Below are 15560 nucleotides of genomic sequence, written 5' to 3'. Positions count from 1 at the left end.
GGTTTGTAAGTTTGTGTGTAGTTTTTTAAATTTGTGATATGTCTCATTTTGTTGCTTTTCATGATCGAGCTAAGCAGATGTAAAATAAAAGAGTCCCCAGAACACAGCCTTGTGGAACTCGTCATAAATGTTTTTTTGCTAATGACTCATCCTTCTAACATTAACATAAAACAAGCTTTTGAAACTGAATGCCTCACCTAACCTCTTTCCTTTGGTTACTGAACAGTTAAATGCAAGTCCAGTTTATTTTAACATCACACACACACACACACACACACACACACACACACACACACACACACACACACAGAGCTACACACATGCGCCAGTTTGAGCAGGAGAAGCAAACAGATCAATAGGTTCAACTTTCATCGTTTAGCCGAGAAATCGCTTTAAAACAGAGGAAAAGATGTCTTCTGAAGGAAGAATCTACCAAGATTTAACCACAGAGGAAGTCTCACACTCTCATCCTCAAATACTTGGACAAGGTAAACTTTCTAATAAACTTCCCTCCACTCCTTTTATATCATAGAAAACCCTTTTTGAGTACTTATTAATGATTAAATTAGCTCAAAGTAACACTAATGGGAACATTTTAAAGGTCCGTTTGCAACGAGAGGTGGATTTCCTGTTCAACACCACCGACTGGTTATACTGGGTCTGGGTCTGCTGAATGCCGCTCTGCTGATAGCTGCTGCTGTCATTGGGATTTACTGTGAGTAAGCTTTAGTTGACTCAGTTCAACGTTAATTTAATTAGTCTGCACATTCAGTGATTGATGAATTCTTTGAAATGTGACATTAATTTGTTTTTTAAAAAAGCTGTCATTTATCTCTTTATATAAACAATTAAAAGTTGCATGTGATTAATAACACAACAGAAAAATTTGCAGATTGAAATATCTTCTCAGAACTACATTAAATTGAAGTGAATAAACATTTTATTGGTCACACATCATGCAAGTAAATACAATGAGCAGCTAAGACATTAAAATTGTCTTTATGGGATGGAATTATCCAGAAAAGCTGTTTATTTATTATAATCTAACCAAATCAATTAATTTCAGGCATATTGTTGGTTAAAAAGCTATTATTCCATAACACATATCAGTACATATCAAAGGGGATCAGAAAATAACTATAGACTACCATTCATATTTTTGGGCTGTAGGGGTTACATGGACTGGATGTTAATAACTAAGTAGACTTAGGCTCCAAATTTTCCTGTAAAAGGCCATTATTATTATTTTCCTCCAGCCAAGATTAGTTCTTTTTATTTGCACCTGAAAAACAGAGGGATCTGCAGAAACATCCTCAAGATTTTAAAGGCAACTGAAGGGTTTGAGGTTTTAAATAATACAGATTTGCATTAGCATTGAGCTGAGATGTTTCATTGGACACTTGATGTATTGGTGGCACTGGAAAGGTCAGGATGTCATCATAGTAAGATTTATCCTTTGGGTGTTACAAACGTCTCAAAACTTCACAATAGTCCATCTGACATCTGCTGAGATGTTTGTGCCTGAAATGTTAAAAACAGCCAGAAATAATACCAGAGATTCAAGCTTGTTTTTCTCTTACAACATTATCTCACCACTCAGGTGCAAAGGCAACAGACCTTCAGATTTCTTCTCAAGCTGCTACACCCCTCATCCTGGAGATGAAGTTCCTCCGCAACCACACTGACATCATCAGAGCTAAAGCCGAGGCCGAGGCGGCCCTGGCAAAAGAGCGTGCCGGCTATGTGCAAATGAAGCTGGAGGTCAAACAAAAGGGGATTATTACCGACAACCTCATGAAGACAATTGAGACTCTGCAAGCAGAGAAGACAAATCTCCAGTCAAATAAAACCGTTCTGGGTGAAGTGGCATAGAAACAAATGTCAAATGTTCTTCAGAAGCTTAAAACTGACTTGTGCTGCAATAGTTCTGAAAACCTTTTAGAGAAAAGGCTTCTGACAACTCAATGTTTTTTCATTATAACAGAGGAAAACTGTGACAGATGCCCACCAGGATGGCAGATTCTGAAAAATTCCTGTTACTTTTTTTCTGAAAACCAAGCTCTTTCAAAGAAGAACTGGTTTGATAGCAGAGCGGACTGCATCAGTAAAGGAGGAGACCTGCTTGTGATCAACAACATGGAGGAACAGGTGGGTCGGAATAGCATAAAAATGTTTTGCTCATTTCTTTTTAACTTTACGCTCACGACTGAACGACTATGTGTCATTTTTACAGATACTCGTTAATGACAATTTTCGAAGGCTGGACCGCGTCAGCATCATATGGTGGCTGAACGGGTTCTGGATCGGCCTCACTGACTTGCAGCATCAGGGAAAATGGGTGTGGATAAATAATGTGACGGAGGAGTCCCCAACGTAAGCGTCTGAGAAACGTTAATAAGTCAGCGTAACCTGTTAGATTATCCCTAATTAAAGTTTTGATTTACTAAAGGTTCTGGAGAAGGGGCCAGCCCAACATCATTGGAGCTCAGAGTGGCAACTGCACCGCTTTTCTTCCTGCTTCTACACTGAATGCGTGGTATAATGCAAACTGTCAGCAGTACAGAATGAACTGGGTCTGTGAGATGGAGCCAAGAAACCGCTGAACCACCTACTGGATGTTTGTCATGAGTGGAAAGACGAATAAAAATGCTTAAATCACAATTGTTTTCTGAAACATAAAAAAAAATTCAAATAAAAAATGTTTTCTTTACTAATAAATGACAAACATGTTATTTTAAATGTATTTTATAATAACAAAAAATAACTAATTAAAAGCCTGTGTTTTATTATTATAATTATACTTAAAATAAAACATCTTTGGTGCAACAATTTAAAAATTTAATTCATTTCTGTATCAGAATTGTCTGATAAAGAAATTTGAAGTTATGGTGTTTTTGGAGATCATCAAAGTACCCTCTGTCAATTTTTAACCCATGAACTTGACTTTATGTGTGTGCGTTACACACACATGCAAACACTGATGGGGCAAGGTCCTGGAAAACAGTTTCTCCTGGATAATCCCATCAAATATCTAAGATGGAGGACAAAGAAAACACAAGCAGCTCCTATGAGAAACTAGTAAGTCAGGATTTAACAGCTGAAGATGATCTTCCTGTTCACAGAAACCAGGAACACCAAGGTATGGAAAACTACTATAATACAGATTTATGACTCTGAAATTGTGTGTAATGCACATTATTTATTATTCTATGTGAATAATGCTATCAAATAATCCTTAATTTGCTTCTGATACTTAAACATTTCTTGTGCAGTGACCATGTCAGCGCTGAGACCTGGTTTCACCTTGAATCACTACAAAATGTTCACAGTGAGCCTGGCGGTGCTCGCTCTCATTCTGCTGGTGGTGGACATTGGCCTGGGGGTTTACTGTAAGTTACTTTAACCCAAATATAATTAAATGTAAAGTTAATGATATTAGAGCATCAGTAAAAATATGTCAAATAAACAACCAGTGCAGCCATGACTGCTAAAACAATAACGTCAAATAAATAATTTTCATGAACAATAATGTTTTTATACTAGTACATCTTAAAATGAAGTAATTGCAACTGTGCAGGCTCTAGTTTAGTCTGGTTTTATCTTTTATCCGTGGCTCTTCTGTGTGCAGCTTTCACTAAAATAAATCACCTGTGCTGCCACTTTGCTCAGACCAGGTAAAGAATAAAACTAGTTTTATTTTTTTAAAGTAAATAAAAAATATGAATTATTTTCTTCATGAAGAAAGGAAAAAAACAAAAAAAAACTACAATTTAGTTAAATGTTTATTTGCTGCCCTCTAGAGGATGAACCAGCAAACATCTCACACAGATCTTACAGCCAAATCAAACCCCAAACAAGTGAATATCAGGTTCTTATCATAAATAATAGTTTTAATAAAATAAAATTTATTAAAAAGAATAAAAATATTCTCATCACAGTTTTTATTTGTTTTTGATTCAGTACACTGTTTTAAAAACCTATTTTAGATTTTTTCTTACTTACACGTTAAACACTAAATTCACAAATAATTGCATATATCTGCACTGTTTCTATTTATTTCAGCCTATATCATATAAAATGATACCACTGACTGCATTGCTTCCAGATTACAAACTTACTGATGGTGATGTTGTGAAGGACATCAGCAGTGAGATAGCCAAACTGCAGATTTCGTACAACGCTGCGGTCCAAGGCAGAGACGACGCTCTGAAACTGCTGGCCACCGAGCGCAGTCAGCAGCAGGTCACCAGATGGGAGCATGAACACCTGACCGCCAGAATCAAAGACTATGGAAATCAGGTTGAAAGGATCCAGATGGACATTGCAACGCTAAAATCCCAACTTCCCATGATAAGTGAGGCTTCTGATATGACATGTTCCATGTATGAATGATCTTATCCAGGCACTCATCATGGTTGTTTTCTTTTCTGGAATCAGGAGAGGGTTGCAGACATTGTGCACCAGGGTGGACTTTCTTGAGCTCGACCTGCTTCTACTTTCCGTTCGCCAGTACTTATTCCCGCACAGTGTGGCAGGAAGCCCGGCAGTCTTGCCAGAGGCTCGGGGGGGACTTAGTGGTACTAGACAGCAGGGACAAACAGGTAAAACTTCACGACCCGATTTAAATCTGAGATTTGATCCTTTATCTCAGCAGCTCACAAGTAATCAGTGTCTTTTTCTGTGGTCAGGTGGCATTATTTAATTTCATAAACACATTCAGAAACCCCTCCGGTATTCTGCACCTCAGTGGCTTCTGGATCGGACTGACTGATGCAGAGGATGAAGGAGTTTGGAAATGGTTGGATGGCACAAAACTGAAGGAGGGGTAAAACTGTTAAATAGCTGAACTTTAGAATGATCAGAGTACTGATGTGGTCTGTTGTGATACTCCTCTTCCACATGAACATAAACAAAAATACAAACCAACAAAGCAGCCTGGTGTCTGTTTGCAGGTTCTGGAGTATCGGAGAACCAAACAACGTAAACAATGAAGACTGTGCAGCTATTTATCCCACCGACAACCCTTTCATGGCTTGGAATGATGCCCCGTGTGAATTTAGGCTGAAGTGGATTTGTGAGTCAGCTCCGAGGTCGATAGGTTAATGTTAATTTTCTTTTGATGGGACACACACACACACACACACACACACACACACACACACACACACACACACACACACACACACACACACACACACACAATTCTGGTTTAACTGTGTTGAAAAAAATCAATGAGATAGTTGTAATTTGCTATTTTATTCTCAGAACTGTACAGAAAACATTTTTGAGTTTACATCCTGTAAAGTTCACTAGAACTCATTTCTAAGACATTTATCCTCATAAGAACAATAAATATTATGTAAACTGAAACTCTGGACTTGTATATTTTCATTAAATCCTGGCCTTTTCACCAAAGATGTTTAAAAGTCAACAAAGAGTTGATTAAATTTCCCAAACCTACTGATACCGATTACGATTCTCCAGACTACATCAGAGCTTGTGGATTTGTAACGTTAACAGATGAAGACCATCAGTCACATTTCCAGCAAGTCACAGTAAACTAACAGGTAAAGTTTTACTGTTTTTGTTTAGAGTAACAGTTTTAATTACAAATAAAAACAAATTCTCCTTCGCTGAAGATCTTTGAAGTGATAAATCTCATCAGATGAGGGTTAAAACAGCTTCACAAAAAGGGAGAAGCCCTTTTTTGTCTTAACCTTAAAGGGATCTAATGTCCTTTTGTGGATCTTCAAGCTTGACTAACCTGCCACCACTGTGTTTGCAATAGATGCTTGATGGCGTCCAACATTCACAGCACAGCAAAGTGCTGCCGGAGCTGCTTCAGAAGCTGCTGGGTGTCAACATGCTCCGGAAAAGCATCTTCAGAGCGTTGAGCTGCGGTGTAGCTGCTCTGAAGGTCTCCAATCTGGGCGCAGACGAATAAAATAATAAAATCACCCAGAACATTTGACAAACATACCAGACAAACTGTAACTGAACACAACTTTACTGCTGACACTCCCAGCTGCAGCAACACATTACCTTTTCACAGAGGATGGAGAGGTTGAAGTGAGGCTCGTACATGTGTGGCGCCAGAGATGCGGCTGTTTGCAGGAAGGCTTTAGACTGAATCAAAGCACAAGAAACATTTCTTATCAAACATATTAGAATGAACACGTTTAATGTGCATCTAATTAACAACTTTTGGTTGAAGTTTAACATTTTTATTAGCATAACGGCTAAACGTACAAATACTGCATGAAAGATTCTACAAAGCGAGGTCTGATTCTTTATTATTGGATTTTCATCATCACAGAGGACTGGCCACATATCATTATATTAATGCTATGGTGACTTATTGCAGAGCACTGGGTTAATGTTGGATTTATGGATCTTGTACAGGAACACTTAACGGAGACATATTATGACTTATTTTTCAAATATAGAACAGTTGTGTTGTCTATAACATGTTCATGAACCAAACACTGACAGGAAATGGATTGACAAGGTTTTTTTTAATGTTTGGAGTTTTTATAGAGACCCACATTGCAGCACAAAAGCTGAGTTTTCATAATACATCCTCTTAAAAACAATCAATGCTGTGTAGTGAGATTTTATTTTTTAATAATACAACCAGCATCCAAGGGTGATTGTTGTTAAGCACCATGAATCGTCTACAACGGCACATGTTTGATCTTGCATTTTACCTGTTCGATGTGACCTTTGCGCAGCTCCAGCACCGCTAGGTTGTTGTAGGCCTCAGCATGGTCATTATTGAAAGTCAGGGTCAGTTTAAAACACTGATACGCCAGCGTCAGCTCTCCAATACCCTGCAAGCATCCAAAACATAAACACAACCCGGATTAGCTTGAGAATTCTATGGATCAGCGTCGGAATTGTTTTAACTGTACGCCAGGGGCGTGTCCAGGGAGTGGCCTGGGGTACCACCCTTGGAATCTGATTGGCCACCCCAGGTGTCACCACACTAATTTACCTTCAAATAGGCTTTTCATTGTCCACAAAAGGCTTGGGGGTAAAACAAAAAAGCATAACCATTGGTGCCACCCATGCACAAAGTTGTGCCTCACCTGGGCCACCCCAGTTTAAAAGATCTGGACACGCCACTGCTGTACGCCTTGTGAAGAATGAAGATGTGGACTCAGATCAGCAGACCTTTTGGGAAATTTTCTAATACCGCTGACTCACCATGGCAACATGTCCAATGTTGTACCAGACATCTGCCTGCTCTTCGTCACTCGACACCAGAGACAGAGACCTCTCAAACGAGGACAGCGTCATGTCGTACTGCTGGGCGTAGAAGCAGCACAGGCCCAGGTTGTTGTACAGCTGGCAGTTATACACTCCCATCTGGAGCAGCCGTCTAGTAAAGGAAGAGGCCGATGACATAAAAAATATACATTATTGTTAATTTGTAAAGGCTGCCTGACCTGTAGAAGCGCAGGGCGATCTCGGGCTGATCAGTATAGAAGTGATTGCTGCCTATGCAGGCTATAGCTTCCACGTGTGTGTTGTCCTGCTTCAGGACTTCTTTGTAGTACTCTGTGGCTGAAGAGATGTTGTTCATTTCCTGAGAGTTAATCAGATCAGAAATAATCTCCTTTAGACATTAGGTCATGGCGTCGAAGTGAGAGGGCTCCATGTTGGGATGCTTTACCTCGTGGATGCGAGCGATTCCTGTTAGAAGAGTGACCTCACCAGGAAAGTGGTCCAGGCCTTGCTTGAAAAGGTTCAGGGAAGTTATTGGTTGATCCAGGCGCTGATAAACCTTCAAGAAGGCACATAAATAATACTTTGGATTTGCACAGACTTGGTAAAATAACAATATAAGGTGATATCATCACAGTTTCTTGTCAATACCTTTGCAAGATAGAGGTATGTGTCTACCATCTCTTGGTGGTTGAGAGCTGATCGGAACTGTTTCTCTGCTTCTCTGTACAAACCAAGCCTGAGAAGGTTGGGAATGTTTATTGTGGCTGAAGTTGATACACACAAAACGAAGTGGTAATAAATGCAAATCCACAAAGGGTCTGGGTACTTCTTTTCACTTGCCTGTAGTAACATTTTCCCAGCTGGACCTTCCACCACCAGTCTTTGAACTGTGCATGTTCAGTAGCTTGAGCAGCCAAATCTAAAGCCTGCAAGGAAAAGAGTTGCACCAAATCAAACAGCCACATAATGAAATGCAAATCAATTTTCTTTGCAGCAAAGATGAAGACTAAACTTACATTTTTTATGTCATTTTCATGATGAAAGATGTACTCAAAGAGTGTCTGTGGAGGGAAATGCTGATTACTTGACATCTGAGGAAGAATTAGGAGACATTGCTGGAAGACAGATTTTGCCTTACCCTAGATAAACTGGGTTTTTGGGAATATTTGGCCAGATTTAGTCTGGACAAATTTATGAAAGGTCCTTCAGGATTGGTTAACATTGAAGCCTGAAAGGAAAAGGAAACTAAATTGTTGGAATTTGTAAGAATCTTCACAACAAAACATGACGATTTATTATAAGAGAGCATAGGTTTTGGTCATGAAGTAATGCAAATATAATCTAAAATTACTGTAATTCATGTGTTTGTTTGGTGGGGTAAGTATTTTTGTGTATGACCACTCACAGTTCCCAAACGAATGAATCTACCAGTAGAACCAGTGACAGGACGAGCGGTGCTTGTGGTTCGTGGGGTTTTGATTGCCTGCTCCATCGTACCGGGACGACCTGACTGCGTGCTTGGCCTCACAAATCCCGTTATAGGGCGTCCTGACTGAGTCATGGGTCTAAATATCAGAAGAAAATAAAGTTAACCGGGTTTCCTCTTCTTTCCTAAAACATTCCCTTTGTATACCTGACAGCTGGAGAGGGACCTCCACCCTGACTAGTGCTTGGGAGTCTCAGAGATGTTCCTGGCCCTTGAGCAAAGTTGAGGTTTATTATTTACAAAAAAACTTCTCACTGAATGAAAATATTTAGTGAAAAAAAAGGTGCAGAAAAAGGATCTAAGACCTACGTGCAACTTGTGCAATAGAGCTCTCGTCCAGCATCATCTCAGCTATCCCCTCCTGGTCCACATCGACCTCATCGACGTACACCATCTCTGTAAAGGCACTGGTTTTTAAGCTCCATGCAGCCTGTGACACACAAGGTTTGAATTTTACAAAAGTAATCAGCTACAGCAAAAGGTGCACATGTCTGTGATCAGTTATCGGTATGGACGACAGAAAGGTAAGGGGGAATAGAAAGCAGTGATTATTACCTCTGAGATAAACAAGGACGAGTCCTTAAAACAGTATGCAGTGAGTCAGTGAGAGGAGAAAAAACTTACAGTGAACAAACATAAATGAGAGAAATGATGGAAAATAAAATACTGGGCGGAAAATAAGCAGAAGACATGACACCTAAGCTAATAGTAACTAATGCAGTGATGGTGAACTATGATAATCTAAACATACAGGACTAATCGGGATTATGCAGCAGTTCGTATAGCAGATTGAGGCAGCTAGCAGGAACGGCTAACATTACCTGGTCGTATGGACTGTCTTGTAATATTTTTGTACAGATTTCTGAACACTGCTGAAATTTCCGCCTCCTGAAATAACTCCACGCAAGAAACAAAGGATCCATAGTGACCTCCATTGCTGGGGAAGGTAGGAACGTCGGTTTAGCAAGATGCTAAAATGCTAAAAGAAGACGGAAAGCACGGATAAATCTAAAAGCTTCCTCTGTTGCTAGGCAGCAGCGGAAGAGGTCAGTCCTTCACTAACGCCACTTCCTGTGTCGGACTGATATAAAATAAAATAAAATAAAATAAAATAAAATAAAATAAAATAAAATAAAATAAAATAAAATAAAATAAAATAAAATAAAATAAAATAAATGGTTTTATCTCAAGTCATTTTTAATTAATAACGTAACAATTATTTTCTGCTTAATTAAATGCATCAAATATAATAAATATAAATACTTTATAAAGTGCATCTTCAAAAGTTGCTGCAATAAAAAAATGCAAAATTACCATATAAATTAGTGTTTTATAATTTACACAACTCTTATTAATAACTGAATGAATTATTTTTATTATTAATTTCGGTTCAAGTAGTTCTATCATTACTCTCATGTGTGGCAGGCTATTGTAACATGTAATGAAAACATATTAATTGCTAATTTTGTAAGACATCAGTAAATTATGCCTTCCTAATTAGAAATACGTTCTTGTTAGAAATTAGGATGGCAAAATGGAATTTCCCTTTCTCACATGGAAAAATGTTTCAATCAGACTAAAATTGCATATAAAATATGTTTATGAAATCTAGATAAATGCTTGGAAATATTTGCGGAATTTTTAACATTTTATTTTCTATACGTAGGCTAGGCCGGTGGCAGATAAAAAACATTTTATTAGAAATTGTTGACTCATATTTTCCGTGAAACTTCTGTCATTTGATAAATCCGTTTGCTAGTCAAATGCATATGTGTCGTGACTGCTTGCCATATATTTCTGCTTTTTACCATCACGGATGAATCGAAGGATTTGATTGCACGACACACCATTTCGTCATTAGTGTGGGTGGTGCGTGTGGAAATACAGCGCAGCTCCATCTTTGTAGGACCTGACAGGAGCTTTGACCTGTGTCGAATAGGAGCTGAAGCCCGCAGCAGCAGAAGTGCAACGAGACTCTCAGAATGAAGAGAGCAGCGTAGAAACCTATTTTCCAAACAGAGACATTCCATCCCACTAGGCAGTGAGTCTGTTTATGCCAACATCCGCTTAAAAATGACTCATAGTTTCAGCTGTGGACAGGTTTAAATCTAACGGAACTAATGGGACGCTCGGGCTTAGAATAAATCCCCTTTTGGTGAATGAGAGAATATCCGAGAGCCTACGCGACAGCGACGGAGAGATACAGACGGAAGTGCGGCGGAGATGGCTGACAGAACTGCTCCCAACTGCCACCTGAGACTGGAGTGGGTGTACGGATACCGGGGACATCAGTGCCGCAACAACCTGTACTACACAGCCGCAAAGGAAATAGTCTATTTCGTGGCGGGTGTGGGAGTTGTGTACAACACCCGGGAGCACAAGCAGAAATTTTACCTGGGGCACAACGATGACATAATCAGGTATTGTAATAAAACACACGCGCATGTTTATTTCAGAACCGCGAGGACGGACAGCTCCAGACTTTACGCGTTGACGTTGTAGATGCAGGCGTCACCTTGTCCGGTGTAATGTGATCTTTATAGGTAGCCTGCATTTGCACAAATTATACAAGTGCTAAAAGGCACTAAAACGTGTTCCCGTTTGAAAAGTCTGTTGAACCACTTTGGGAAAGAACACCAAAATGTTCTGGCTGTTCTCAGATTATAATACATGCCATGTCACGTCGAGTAAATATTAATTGGCCAACCATAGAGAAAGTATCTGGCAATTAGTTCTGCTTAATATTTTACTTTAAAATAGTTATTTATCTTGATAATGGTTAAATAAAATGAATTATTTCTTTACATGATGAACATGGCTGTCCTTGAAACCTGTCTGTGGATTGTAGTAATTCATTTCCACAGGCAGGCAAACCTTGAAGTTTTCCTTCACTTTGGGGGAAACAAAACAACAAAAAACACGTCAATCATCAAATGATCCTGCTTCTTTATTTCCCAGCATGTCACACAGCTATGACCTGTGTACGCTTCAGTGCTTGTGCTGACATGCATGCGCGCGTGTGCGTGTGTGTGTGGGTTGGCCTGGAGATGACTACCTTTTTGAACTGTGTCGGTAGTCAGCTGGGCTCTTGCTTCATTATTAATCACACAATAGAGGATAACTCTTCAATGCCCTGTGGGTGAAGTTCTTGGGCCCTATAAAAGCTAGAGGAAGCACTTACAAAACTATTGTGTGATGTGCAAGAAGAAAAACAAATTGAAAAAATAACAAATCAACCAAATTTTAAATCCTATCTTGATTAAGGTCTCATTTTGTGGGGAAAAACTGTCATAATGTGTCACTAAACAGCTGCAAAGTATCACAGAATTGGTCTTACATAATTATCCAACTCTACTTTTATAGATATGCCTTGTTTTGATGTTTTATTTATTTATTTTTTGTTCTAGATCTTTTAAATAATGCTCAATAGGGGTTCATTTGGGTACAAATCTGGCTGCTCTGATTCACATAATTAGCATGTCATCAAATTCCTCCGCTCCCTTTGGGACAACACATTGCTACCCCTAATAGAAAATATTTCAGTCATAAAAATAGATGTTTCACCCTTGGAGAAATTCAGTCTCGCAGAACAATTTGATAATGATTAGCACCAGAATTCCCCATTCAGTGACACTGGATCCCCTCCCTGCAGGGGTCAAGAGTTCAGGCTTTTCTAGTAATGTGTCGTCTACCCTCAATGATATGAAGGAAATAAAAACGTGTGGGCTGTGAAGATCTTTTCTGTTCCTTTTTGTTGACACAGTGGAGTCAAATCTCAGAGGAAGGAGTGTTTTTGAAGGGACAATCGGGGAGCAATCATCTGTAGATGCAGTGCAGAATAAACTCTGTCATGTTGCAATAAGTCACGTGGAATAGATGCAATCCTGTTGGAGAGAATTACAAAACAAATACCTCAATGGCATGTTTATCTTTTTATTCATCTAATTTGTTTGCAGTATTTTGATTTCCAGCTTTTTAGATAGAGGTAATTACTGCTTTCATTTGCCCTGCAGACCTTTATAATGGGTTCTAAATGGGTTGTTTTATGGAGGTGATTGGGAGGTTTTTGCTGGGATGAAAACCGCTCACAACAGTTAACAATGGAAAGCTGCATTATTTCCCTGTTCTGAGGCAGTTTAATAATCAAGTGTTATGATGAGCGTAGGCAATTTCCCTTAATGTGAAATAGCTGCTTCACTGCACAATAAATAAAAAAATAAACCTGTTCAGTTGCTTGTTAACACAAATAGCTAATTAGCGATCACATGGCAGCTGCTCGAAGCATTTAGGGACCTAGATGTGGTAAAAGTGACTTGCTGATGTTGGAGAATTGTCAGAAAAAGAGAAATAGCCAATGTGCAGCAGTTTTGTTGATGTCAAAGCTGATTGATCAGATCAGGTCAGAATCCTGCCTTTTATCAATGCTGCAGGCTGCTGCTGCTGGTGTAATGGTCTGGGGGAGATGTTCGTGTCCCACTTTGAACCCCTTAGTACCAACTGAGCCTGGTTTAAACACCACAGCCTACCTGAGTGTTGCTAACCACGTCCATCCCTTTAAGGACCACAGTGGACCCATCATCTTATGGCTACTTACAGCAGAATAATGCACCATGTCACAACACTCAGATCATCTCTAACTCTGCGTTCTCAGTGTGGTCCAGAACCTTTTTCATGTGGTGGAACGGGGGATTACCATCATAGATTTAACTGTGTGATGAAACTATGTCAACAGAACCTCTGAGGAGGTTTTCCAAGGATTTGTTGAATCTATTAAAACAATTATTAAAGTATTCTGAAGACAAAGAGGGTCCAAGATGCTACTGGCAAGGTAATGAAGAGTCATATGAGCATTTTTCCAAGTGTTGTGCATCATGTTCTGCATGCCAATAACGTGTGATCAATCACTAAAAGTGCAGCTTTAGAAGAAATGACACACTGTGTGGTGCGAGTATTCTGATTGCAAGATAGAAAATGGAGGAAGGAGAAAGACTTTTCTTGGTTTTTGTCTTTTTACAATCACAACGTTCAATGAAACCACCAGTTACAAGTTTTCACAAAATCTGTTATTTGGTGTTTTTATTCCCACATGTGGAATTGTCTCAAACAGGCTTTAGTACTATCAGAAATTCAAGGAATCTTAGAATGTATCTAAAATGCTGCAGCGAGTGCTAAACTCAGTCTCTCATGCAGGACACGTAACACACTCTCTTTAACACATTTAAAACACGCAGGTTGAAACTCTGATGATGGGCCGCCCTTTAAGAAAAAAAAACACACATTGAGCCCAATGAAATTTCTCCTAAAAATAAGAACGAAATTGTTTGCAATTTAAAAAAGAAAATCTGAAATGTGTGGATGAATCTCGCAGTAAGACTGCAGAGTCAGGCCAGGCTTCTTATTATTTCATAAGTTCTACCTTTGAAGATGTCTGATTCTGCCTCTTCCCCCATTTGAAGTTGGGTAGAGTCTCACAGCTTAGAGAATTCTTCAAAAAGATCAAAGTCAGTGTGGCTGCTCAGGTTTTCATTACCGTTGCATTAAAAAAATCAAACACATGTACTTCCACATTTATGACATTCACACAGACACTTATTTTGTTGCTTTCTTTTATTATATCTAAAAACGGGATGATTATGTTAAACTTTTCAGTGTTTCAGCACCAATATAAGTATTAACAATGGCAGCAAAGATGGTGTGATGGGCAGGAAAGCTGCCTCCCACTCCCATTTCTTTTAATCTTTTTGATGGACCTCAGCCAGTGTCATATTATAGGTGCTGCAGAGAGGCCGGTCTTGTCGTAGCTTGGAGAGATGCTGTGAATACATTATTGTTAGTACATTGGCAAAATTCATGCAATGAAAGTGTCAGGTTTGCAAAGAAAGAAAAAGTCACAGAAGTGTGAATGGGGTATTAAGAGGCTGCAGCTTTTTAGCAGATGCACAATTTCTTGTTGGGATTTTAATTGTTTATCGTTGAGCTTTGACTTTGCCTTTTGAGCTTTTGCAAAGTTCAAGGTCTTAATAAAGGACTGGAGAAAAAAGATCATTGATTTTCCTTTACACTCGTTTTCTTTGTGTTATTTAAAAGCTGGAGTCTTGGGCTGCATTGAATGTGTTTGCATGTGCAACACTTTGCTTAAGTGAAATCTGTCAGTTTAAAATCTCTGTATAAATAGCCTTTGCAATCTCCACATTTCTCACCTTCTGTCTACACTTGTGTTTATTATTATGTCTTATGAAGAAAAAAAGACAACAAAAAGGTGTTTGTGTTCATTAACCTGCTGTATAAATTATAATGAATGCTTAATTTCAATCTGATTATGATGCTATAAAGTAGGGCTGGGCAATAAATCAAAATGTATCCTTATCGAAATTTCTGACTCTTATCGTGATCATTTTTCCCATAAATAAATAAACTTATTAAATTTATTAAATCCCAATAAATTTGATAATAAAAAATGAAAAGATGTGTGTAGGTTGGCAACGTTCATGTTCCTTTAAGAAACGGTACCTCCTTGAGTCACGTAAAAATATGACTCAACGTAATACATGTGACGGCTTCATCTGGTGGACAACTTTCATTTCTGCACATACCTAGTTATCGTCTATTTATCGTTATTGTCACGATGGCTGACTGGGTACGGGAGTTGAGCTTGGTAAGGATGTTTGATGTCTGGATTATTTGGTAGAGAACTCTGATCATGGGTTTCAATGAAACGATGACTGAGTGAAGAGCCGGTGCGGCGTCTTCCATATATAGGCATGGGTGTGACTGGGAGAATGCCGGGTGTTCCCACGAGGAGCATGCTGGGAAATGTGGTCCAAGATGGAGGCCGGTTAGCTGG

The 15560-nt window shown here is 39.0% G+C and overlaps 4 protein-coding genes across 8 annotated transcripts in view; 3 read left to right on the top strand and 1 right to left on the bottom strand.

Moving 5' to 3' along the window:
• Positions 1-287: 287 nt before the first annotated feature.
• LOC107392393 (C-type lectin domain family 4 member E) lies at positions 288-2837 on the top strand. Its single transcript, XM_015970177.3, has 6 exons — positions 288-488; positions 602-715; positions 1601-1858; positions 1985-2148; positions 2234-2373; positions 2450-2837. Exons 1-6 carry the CDS (start codon positions 410-412, stop codon positions 2601-2603), a joined length of 909 nt encoding a protein of 302 aa, XP_015825663.1. The 5' UTR covers positions 288-409; the 3' UTR covers positions 2604-2837.
• A 105-nt stretch (positions 2838-2942) lies between these two features.
• On the top strand, positions 2943-5197 carry LOC107392392 (CD209 antigen-like protein E). Its single transcript, XM_015970175.3, has 6 exons — positions 2943-3139; positions 3273-3389; positions 4106-4354; positions 4438-4601; positions 4689-4825; positions 4953-5197. The coding sequence occupies exons 1-6, from the start codon at positions 3037-3039 to the stop codon at positions 5101-5103; spliced, it is 921 nt and encodes a 306-aa protein (XP_015825661.3). The 5' UTR covers positions 2943-3036; the 3' UTR covers positions 5104-5197.
• A 398-nt stretch (positions 5198-5595) lies between these two features.
• ttc8 (tetratricopeptide repeat domain 8) lies at positions 5596-9759 on the bottom strand. 4 transcript variants are annotated; one of them, XM_015970172.3, is made up of 15 exons: positions 9538-9759; positions 9272-9295; positions 9026-9146; positions 8864-8927; positions 8636-8795; positions 8369-8458; positions 8247-8291; positions 8071-8156; positions 7879-7966; positions 7676-7786; positions 7449-7588; positions 7207-7381; positions 6708-6830; positions 6043-6126; positions 5596-5926 (listed from the first exon to the last, which is right to left on the bottom strand). In XM_015970172.3, exons 1-15 carry the CDS (start codon positions 9649-9651, stop codon positions 5810-5812), a joined length of 1542 nt encoding a protein of 513 aa, XP_015825658.1. In that variant the 5' UTR covers positions 9652-9759; the 3' UTR covers positions 5596-5809. The 4 variants fall into 4 exon arrangements, with proteins under 4 accessions (XP_015825658.1, XP_015825656.1, XP_015825659.1 ...); XM_015970170.3 differs by having other exon boundaries at positions 8071-8291; XM_015970173.3 differs by lacking the exon at positions 9272-9295.
• Positions 9760-10804: 1045 nt separating this feature from the next.
• eml5 (EMAP like 5) overlaps positions 10805-15560 on the top strand; it is a 50609-nt gene continuing 45853 nt past the window's right edge. For both annotated transcript variants that reach the window (XM_015970164.3, XM_015970163.3), the window contains exon 1: positions 10805-11136. In XM_015970164.3, the coding sequence (XP_015825650.3) occupies positions 10940-11136 (197 nt within the window). In that variant the 5' untranslated portion in view covers positions 10805-10939. The remainder of the gene's footprint in view (positions 11137-15560) is intronic.

Source organism: Nothobranchius furzeri, chromosome 18, assembly GCF_043380555.1.
Source record: "Nothobranchius furzeri strain GRZ-AD chromosome 18, NfurGRZ-RIMD1, whole genome shotgun sequence".
Taxonomy (NCBI): Eukaryota; Metazoa; Chordata; class Actinopteri; order Cyprinodontiformes; family Nothobranchiidae; genus Nothobranchius; species Nothobranchius furzeri.
Note: the sequence above shows the minus strand (reverse complement) of the source record. Positions and strands in the feature narration are given on the sequence as shown.

Excerpts from the sequence above, each read along its gene's own strand:
- LOC107392393 (XM_015970177.3), top strand. The coding sequence starts at position 410 with ATGTCTTCTGAAGGAAGAATCTACCAAGATTTAACCACAGAGGAAGTC. Across the intron at positions 716-1,600 it reads TGCTGTCATTGGGATTTACT|GTGCAAAGGCAACAGACCTT; the intron begins GTGAGTAAGCTT and ends CTCACCACTCAG. Across the intron at positions 2,149-2,233 it reads TCAACAACATGGAGGAACAG|ATACTCGTTAATGACAATTT; the intron begins GTGGGTCGGAAT and ends TCATTTTTACAG.
- LOC107392392 (XM_015970175.3), top strand. The coding sequence starts at position 3,037 with ATGGAGGACAAAGAAAACACAAGCAGCTCCTATGAGAAACTAGTAAGT. Across the intron at positions 3,140-3,272 it reads CAGAAACCAGGAACACCAAG|TGACCATGTCAGCGCTGAGA; the intron begins GTATGGAAAACT and ends TTTCTTGTGCAG. Across the intron at positions 3,390-4,105 it reads CATTGGCCTGGGGGTTTACT|ATTACAAACTTACTGATGGT; the intron begins GTAAGTTACTTT and ends CATTGCTTCCAG.
- ttc8 (XM_015970170.3), bottom strand. The coding sequence starts at position 9,651 with ATGGAGGTCACTATGGATCCTTTGTTTCTTGCGTGGAGTTATTTCAGG. Across the intron at positions 8,928-9,025 it reads CTCTATTGCACAAGTTGCAC|GGCCAGGAACATCTCTGAGA; the intron begins GTAGGTCTTAGA and ends ACTTTGCTCAAG. Across the intron at positions 8,459-8,635 it reads GATTCATTCGTTTGGGAACT|GCTTCAATGTTAACCAATCC; the intron begins GTGAGTGGTCAT and ends TTTTCCTTTCAG.